Source organism: Morus notabilis, unplaced genomic scaffold, assembly GCF_000414095.1.
Source record: "Morus notabilis unplaced genomic scaffold, ASM41409v2 Scaffold184, whole genome shotgun sequence".
NCBI classification, from domain to species: domain Eukaryota; kingdom Viridiplantae; phylum Streptophyta; class Magnoliopsida; order Rosales; family Moraceae; genus Morus; species Morus notabilis.
The window spans coordinates 621787-631045 of NW_010387636.1; the positions used below are offsets into that span (position 1 = coordinate 621787).

Here is a 9259-nt window from a genome sequence, read left to right on the forward strand (position 1 = left end):
TAGGATCTTTTCGATATATTTTTAAATATTAACTTTGTTTTGAACTAAAAAAATCTTATGTATGCTCCTCCCCCTCCCTTTTCTTTAAGTGGTTTGAATTAAAACTTGAACAAAATTTTCTTCCAATAAAAAAAATTCAAACCACCAAATTTTGAACTTATTTATCAAAAAGATCCCAAAGTATGAGTTGTGTTTGTTTCTATTCTAACTAGTTTTGTAACGTGTTTCGCACGTATTGTCATGTTGAAAATACTGAAGAGTTTATTATTTATTCAATAATGAAAAATATACAACTATTAAGAATTTTTGAATTTATTTTAAAAGGAAATATGTGTAAAGATAATAGTTGATAAAAAAATAAGTAGGGACACATGTAAAGAGAATTATTTTACCCAATCAAAAATAAAATAGGAACATATACAAAAAAATAACTCTCATAAAAATAAAGTGGGGAACAATATATCTTAAAAAGCACACAAAAAATTAAAATGTAAAAAAATTTTAACAATAAAAATAAAAAGTAAAAAAATAAAAAAAATAACTAGACAAAGTTGTCTCTTTTATGTATTGTTAAATTATAATCTCATTGGCGAGCTACTTATCTTTTTTTTTTTCAAGCAAAAATACTTATTTTATAGTTTTTTAAAGAAATAAAACACTCACTTTAAAAGAAAATTAAGGCTTGTTTAATTTATTGATTCGAGTTAAAATATAATTTTATATGAGAATTTTTTATTATAATAAAAAAATTAAATATGATTATTTTTAAAATTTTTTTATTATATATAATTTAAATTTTAAATTTAAATTAATAAAATAAATGAGATTTAAATTATTTAAAAAAAATAAAAATAGCCACGTGAGACGGGGTCAAGTAGATGGCTCATTTTCGAGTAAAGCTGCATGTAAGACAAGTGTGAAGCAAAGGGCATGCGATTGGCAAAGGGTCATTTTGGTAAAAAGTAAGAGAAAAGATGATTTGTTTATTTGTTTATTTTATTTTTATTTCACACTTTAATCTCTCTTTTATTTATTCAAGGTGCCCGAACGAAACGAACCCTAACAAATTCTCCAATCCGCCAGCCCGGATCTTTCGCGACCTTGTTCTCAGACAAATTTTCTTCCGCGCAGTGCCAAAAAGTCCCTTCCCTTCTCTCTCTTTCTCTCTCTTATTTTTTCTCTCCTCTCTATTTCCCCCCATTATTTTATTTCCGCTCTTCTCTCTCTCTCTCTCTCTCTCTAGAAACTATTTTCACTCTGGTTTTACGCCGGTTGGCAGCTGAAACCGCTACACATCTCTCTTTCATTTCCCCACCATATGTATCTTATATATAAACACCTTCTCTCTCCTTCATCTTCTCTCTCTCTCCTCTCTCAAACTTTTGTGGTTATCAGTTCTGTGTTTTGAGCATTTTCGCATACAGTACTAACTAGTACTCCTCATAGCTACCTTTGCATGCACTGCCGTTTCTTGAACAAACTTCTTCTTCTTCAAATCCGACTAAAAATGGCTTCCAAGTGATTTCAGTAGTAACGCTTCAAGTTGAAGGTAATGTCGGTTTCGTTTCTTCCTTTTCCTTTTTCCCTTTCTCTTTTTGTTTGTTTCCTGAGAAAAAAATAAAGTCCGTTGTGCTAATTAATGACTCGTGTTTGTTTCTTCTGTTTCAGTTGTAAGAGATTAAACAGAGACGAAAAAGGAGAAAAGAAAGGTGACTAAAATAGTCGTCAATGGCTCCGGCTACCAACTGTAACTGGCTATCGTTCTCTTTGTCTCCATTGGAAATGTTGAGGTCTTCCGAGTCGACTCAGTTCATGGCGGCCGCGTACGAGAACTCGGCCTCCACCGCTACGCCTCAGTACCTAATCGATAACTTCTATGCCAATGGTAACGAGTAAAGGCCTCTTTCCACTAATCAGTGAATTAAGTAGAATCTTCAAAAGAGTTGTTTTAATTTAATATTGTTTGATTTTTAGGAGTTTGATTTAATCTTCTTTAACCGCCAATTCGTAAGGCTTTTATCATTTTTTGTTATGTTGCAATCAATGCGCAGAAATGTCGCTACATGTGTGTAAAGATAAAATGTTGTTCTTGTGTATAATAAGTCTGACGAAAAGAGCAGTTTCTCTGAGGGTAAAATCTATTATTTCCTTTCTTCTGCTAAGAAGCACATTCAAGTAATGACTAATGTATAATATATATATATATATATATATATATATACCTGCGTCACGTGATTATCCTCTTCCAAGAAAAACTTTTTCTGTTTGGTAGCTGAGAAAATCGAGGTCACCTAGTCTGATTATCATTTTGAAACTTTTGTCGGTGAGAAAAAAAGATAATCATAGGCATATTAGTTGCTTCAACCGCATGTGTATAGGCCTTCGTCACTGATTCACAGAGTTGCGATTTTTTTTTTGTTTTCTTCTTTTTCGTGTTTTCCTGTACTTTCTCGGGAACCAAACGTCCGATGCACCGACTCAGCAGTACCTTTTTTTTAGGGTGGGCTAATCCGAAGTCTCAAGTGTTCTTGACGGAGGAAGACAATCAAGGAAAAGAAAGCCAACCGCTTAGTAATATTGCCGATGATTCGCCGATTCTGACGAGCTTCATCGATCCGCAGAGCCAAAGCCAAGCCGTCCCAAAGCTCGAGGACTTTCTCGGCGACTCGTCGTCGATGGTCCGATACTCCGACAGCCAAACGGAGACCCAAGACTCGTCGCTGACTCAAATCTACGACGCGTCCTACTTCGCTGACCAACAGCAAGATCTCAAGGTCAAGGCGGTCACGGGTTTCCAAGCTTTCTCGACCAACTCGGGCTCGGAGGTCGACGACTCGGCCTCAATCCCGAGGACTCAGCTCGCTTGCGCCGAGTTCGCTGGTCACTCGATTGAGTCGTCGGCCGGGAACGAGTTGGCCTTCTCGAGTTGCCCCACGGGATCTTTGTCGCTTGGCGTCACCACTCAGTCTCTGAGCACTGAGAAAACCTTTGTTCCTGTTGATTCGGATTGCTCAAAGAAGGTTGCCGATACTTTTGGCCAGCGAACTTCCATTTACAGAGGGGTCACTAGGTAGTTTACTATTTCTATGTTCTCCATTATTTTTTTAAATTCGTGTAATGCGTATTTGGATTGGGTACTGTTGATTCTACTTGGATTTGCTTTTATTATGTTTCTGTAGCATAACCTGAAAATAGTACTCTAATAATTTGAAAGGCTCCAAATATCTGAAATTAGTCGTACACTGCAACATTTTTCACCGATCGTACTGGGTTTCAATTGATTTTCGCGATAATGCATGAAAACCTGGAGAAATAAGTATCATTTGATTCAAATAAATTGTATACAAAACTGTATGATGTTTTGATTCATTAATTTTCACGCATGGTGGGGTGAGTATAGAAGCGCATGATCTGTTGGCGTAAGTTTATAATTTTCTGAACTGTTGCAGACACAGATGGACGGGTAGATATGAAGCGCATCTATGGGATAACAGCTGTAGAAGAGAGGGTCAGGCCAGGAAAGGTCGTCAAGGTTTGTTCTCCGGTGTTTACCCTCTCTTTATTATAGTAAATTCTTTATTATAGTAAATTCGTGTCACGGATCATGTTTGTATATTATTTTTTTTAATTTGTAATTAATTTAAACACGATTTGTTATACAGAATTTTTTAAAAATTAAATACAAGTACGACACGAACACTTTACAAGTTGACACGACACGATATAAAAATAACTCATGATTCGAAATTGGGAATTTTTTAAAAATTAAACACAAGTACGACACGAACATTTTACAAGTTGACACGACACGATATAAAAATAACTCATGATTCGAAATTGACTTGTGAATTTAAAATTGATACGAAAATTATATATTTTTATTTAATTTTTTACATATTAAAAATACCTTAAAATTTATAACACATTAAAATATAATAACATTCATTATAATTAAGTAAATAATAGTATAAGATTTTGAGTATAATTATTATCATATCACAAATTTATAATAAAATTAAAAATATATGTATTTTTTAATTTTTTACTAATTTCGTATCGTGTTCAGATTAAACAGTCTAATATAAAATTAACTTATATAAAATTAACTTGTATTTTTTGTATCAATTTCAAAATGACTTAATTTTAACTTAAACTTTTTTTTTTAATCTTAACATGCATTAACTTAAACTTCTTTTTTTAATCTTAATATGCAAAATTCGTATTATTTTTAAATTGTTCTGTTGACTCATATTATATCTTAATTTTAAAAAAAATTGTATATTTTATACAGTGTATGATGTGTGAATTTATGGGATTTAAATATCATGTACAGCTGAGAAGAAAACTTGCATGTAACTCAATTGCATTATTAATGGGTGGGTGGGGGTGGTCAGCTTTGTTTAGGTGGGGATATTTGCATCTCTTTTTCCATTAGTCTTTTATGATTGATTGACGGTATATACATGTACAAATGGTACTTTTATTTTCTCTGTTCTGAGTTTTCTTTCTTTCTATCAATTGATTTGATCAGATGTGCCGCCATTTTGTTCATGTGGGTTTTTTTGATTTCTTGTCTTTTGGCTTCAGTGAGAGCTCTCTCTTTCTCTCTCTCTCCCTCTTTCACCATCTCCTCTCTGTATCTTTCTATTTCGCACAGACTACGCTCCTGTCTCCGTACCCCCATTTTGAAGGTTTTGACGCGACCCATACCCCAAAACCCCAGATGTTTGCAGACATCAATGGGCTTCTGAGCAATGCGTCTGATTTTCTGAGCTTACCTTTAACTTTTGCTTTTGCTTTCATCCGTCAGAGGAAGTCTGGTTTGACCAGAGCACCCATTTGAAAATTGGGTTTATTATTTAATGCTTGCCCACTACCATCGCCGAACCTTGGTGATAGTGGATCTGGTAGTGGGCTGATGAGTTTCCTGTCCATACACACTGGGGCCTAAATTATGTGTACATACGGAGGAAAACATCCTGCAGAGATTGGTAGCTTTTGGAAAACTGTTGCCTATTGATTGAACTATGTCGACTTTTACTTTATACGTTTTGGTAGCTGGAGAAAGAAAAGTGACAAAACACTAGATGATGGTAACTGTAAAAACACAAATTTACCGAGTCTGCTGCTATTGGCATTCCATTTTGCGGCAAAGGTGTCCAAGGCCCAGGCTATACGATAAAGAATAAAGATGGAACTTGTGATTAACTAGGAGCCAAAGGAAAGACACAAATAAATAAATAAAAGAAAATTTTATGCTTAACTCAGCCCAGTAAGAGTTCTCTGAAAAGAAGAAAAAAGTTACTTGGTTATAATGAACAAAAAGAATTATTTGTTTTGCATTATTTCAGGTTATTACTAATTTCATCTCTTTTTAATCAAAGTGAAGATTTATTTGTATAATCAGCGTATTATTGATATCATTTCTTTTCCATTCATAATGAAGTATACAATTTATTGTTCTCTCTATGGGGATATTCTACTTATCCAAAATATCTTACCACTACATACACTAATGGTGGTATTCTTGCGTTTTCTTTTGTATGGAATGGGAATTTTGGATATTGGCCGACTCAACATTCGATCATGCTCTACAGTTTACTTAGGTAAGTTCCTACTGTTTTCTAGTTATATATATTCGAACTTTCATGTATTTTTAATGAGTTCTATAGCAAGTGTCATTAGTGTGATTGCTTGTTTAATTTTCAGGTGGCTACGACAAAGAAGAAAAAGCAGCCAGGGCATATGATTTAGCCGCTCTAAAGTACTGGGGCGCCAATGCAACCACCAACTTTCCTGTAAGATATAAGCACTTGAAATGTTCAGAGATTTTATATGAATTGATCTATTAACTTCTGTGGGTTACGTGACGTAGGCAAGTTACTTAACCATGTTGAAATCATTTTCTCAGGTTTCAAATTACAGCAAAGAATTGGAAGAGATGAAACATGTAACCAAGCAAGAATTCATTGCGTCCCTCAGAAGGTTTGCTCAATTCCGTCCTTCTATTTCATTTCCAACATAATTTATTGCGTGAAGACGGTTAGGTTAAACACACTTCTTTCTTTGCTGAGCAGGAAAAGTAGTGGTTTCTCAAGAGGGGCTTCAATATACAGGGGAGTAACAAGGTTAGTACTACAATTTAGTTTATCCCTTATTGAAGGGGAAAATTATAGAGATGTGCCCTGCATTGTGAAAATCTGAGTCGTGAATTTGTCAATTGAAATTACAGGCATCATCAACAAGGTCGTTGGCAAGCAAGAATAGGTCGTGTTGCTGGGAACAAAGATCTGTACCTTGGGACATTTGGTAAACAATCAACTTAACTTGTACTACTGTCACATTAATCACATGCTGGACAGTCAGAGCCATGAGTTTTAACTTCTAGATCATCGCAAATTGATGAAAGTTGTTTCCGGGATGCTAAACAAACTTTAAAACCAACTCTTTCTAGGAAACTAACATTTTCTAGGAATGAACATTTGTTATATCACTCAAAATGATAACTTCCTTCTTTTTTTTTTTTTGGGACAGCCACAGAAGAGGAAGCCGCAGAGGCTTATGACATTGCCGCCATAAAGTTCAGAGGTGCAAATGCGGTGACAAACTTTGAAATGAGCCGATACGACGTAGAAGCTATAGCAAAAAGTGCTCTTCCTGTTGGTGGAGCAGCAAAGCGCTTAAAGCTCTCCCTCGATTCGGAGGATCAAAAACCATCTCTTACTCAGGACCAGCAAACTCAATACGGAAATAGCATCGTCACCACCACTGCCAACAACATCAACTTCTCCACTATTCAGCCGGCTTCTGCTGTCCCATGCGGGATTCCATTCGATGCAGCGCTTTACCACCACAATCTGTTCCAGCATTTTCAACCTAACTACATCGGAGGCGCAGATGCTGCAGGCTCATCACCTGCCGTTGCAGCTCCTGTGACGGCCTTGATTTCCCAGCCGGCGGAGTTCTTTGTATGGCCTCACCAGTCCTACTGATATCGGTGGATAAGTAGTAGTCCGTTTTTTGCATTCCCTAATGTTAGCGGCTAACAAAATTATCGAAAGCTCTTTATTCGTGGCTTCCTTTCTGGCTGACCAAACATCTGACCCCTTGTAGTCCGACCTCCCAAGTTTGAGGAGTTGTAGAAGAAAAGGCTTAGGAGGTTTTGCTCTTTTCCGTTTGCAGGCTTAAGAGCGTACTGGATACAGTGGTAGGAAAGCTGGCTCTTGTATTTAACCTTATTAGATATCTGGTACAATGCTGAAAAAGAGGGTTATCAACCTAGTTAGAAAAATTTTCTTATGAAACATTTGCATTTCTTTTCCTTTAGGTAGCTCGTTGTCGTTTTGAGCTGGAGGTTGGTAGTTAGTACCAAATAACGCATTCAACTAATAGAAGACAAACTCGGACCATTATCAAATTCCAGTCTTTTGCATAAAATTTTATGTCAATTCTTTGGCAAATTCATCAAGTATAAAATACACAAGTATATCAAACTTACATGTACCCTGCCTCTTAAAAAATGGAAATTCTGTTTTATCAAATATTTTTTTTCTCCAGATAGAAACAAAGATAGTGAAATTGGTAGGAATATTCAAGACCATGGTTAGAAAATTGATAGGAATATTCAAGAGTGAAATTGATAGGAATCCTTTCTAGATTCCGCCATGGTTTGTAAATTGCGTCAGCTTGCAGTAGCCAACTCAAAAGCTTCTAGCGGTTTCGACCATAGTTGTCCTGTAAGTCCAACTTCTCTGCCTCAATTTCGCTTTTTTTTTTTGTTTGAAAATTTTCTTAAGTGCAATCTTTTGTTGCTGAAGACTACTAATGCAAATTATTCTAACCTTGTTTCTCTCTTTCGCTTAACAACTATCTAGCTAATTGTTTTATCAAAAAAAAAAAAAAGAAAAAGAAAAGCATCCAGCTCATTGAAACAATGAAACGTGACAACCTACTTTCACCTGTAATGAAAAGAAGTAAAATTAATTGAATGGCTATTATCAATTTATTACTTCTCTAAGGGACCAAAAAAATAAAAAAAAGAAAATAAAGAATATTACTCACTTCAAAGTCGAAACTTTCATATTTACTTTCGCCAGAAAAAGAGAAGAATTGCTTAAAAAAAAAAAAAAGAACAGAGAGAAAAGAATTGCCAGTCCCCAAAAATAATAAAACACAAATTGAGACAAACGAAATCCCAAACTTTAGCACCTGATGAATAAATTGACTAAATTAATCATCATTTTTTTTTTGGCGAAAGTAAATATGAAAGCACTCTCCCTCTCCCCGGGAGACGCCTCTGCCCACGTCCTCACAGCCATGGCTTTGGATCTCGTCAACCTTAAGGCCTCCGCGCCTAGATGCCTCGACTTGGCGCTTTCTTCGCACTTGAAACGCCAACAAAAAATTTCCCACTTCCTCCACAAGGTAAAGAAAAGTCCTTCAATATGGTTATAAACATGCATTTCACTAGTTTGTGGTTGTATCATTGTTACACATAACAATTTACTTGTCTTTGTGAATTTGTGTAGACAAATTTTATGTAGTAGACTCTGGGTATGTAAACACGGGATGTTTCTTAGCACCATATCGTGGTGTTACATACCACTTGTAAGAGTTAAGGGCACGTCGAAGTCGACCTCGCAGTGAGCGGGAGTTATTCAACTACACACATTCATCGCTTAAGAATTGCATCGAGCGCACATTCGGGCTGTGGAAGGCAAAGTTCCGCATTTTAAAGATAATTAACAACTACCCAATGCGGAAATAGATGAAAATACCTACTGCTTGTGCTGTATTAAATAACTTGCTTCATTAGCCAATACTTTTAAGACGGGGTACCTGTAAGTGAAATTGACCCTGCAAATACGAAAAAAGATGTTAATCAAAATCACAACCCAGATTGGCAAACTGAAGGAGGGAGACAGATTGGTGTATTAAGAGATGAAATGGTGAGCACTATGTGACAGGCTGAAGGAGAAAATAATAATCGGTAGTAATATGTAAACTCCAAATATTAACGTATAACACATTTTGGGGTGTAATAGATCAGTCATGTTTTGATCCAATTCTTGACGTAGGTTTATTTTTCGCATTTTTCCAACATCATTTCTATAAATGGTGCTTTACTATTTCATGTAATTTGTGTACGTTTTTTGGTTATATGTATGAACCAAGTAAAGTATCACAAAATAAAATAAAAATTGTTGTACATGCAGCATGTTACATTAAGCGGCCGGTATAAGAAAAATTTGCATGCAAT

The 9259-nt window shown here is 35.5% G+C and overlaps 1 protein-coding gene across 1 annotated transcript; it reads left to right on the forward strand.

The window, feature by feature from the left end:
• The first annotated feature begins 1228 nt into the window (after positions 1-1228).
• On the forward strand, positions 1229-7283 carry LOC21409425 (AP2-like ethylene-responsive transcription factor AIL6). The gene is made up of 10 exons (XM_024177162.1): positions 1229-1549; positions 1669-1885; positions 2500-3070; positions 3450-3532; positions 5598-5606; positions 5710-5798; positions 5912-5985; positions 6078-6128; positions 6233-6309; positions 6535-7283. The coding sequence occupies exons 2-10, from the start codon at positions 1729-1731 to the stop codon at positions 6990-6992; spliced, it is 1569 nt and encodes a 522-aa protein (XP_024032930.1). The 5' UTR covers positions 1229-1549; positions 1669-1728; the 3' UTR covers positions 6993-7283.
• The last annotated feature ends 1976 nt before the right edge of the window (positions 7284-9259 follow it).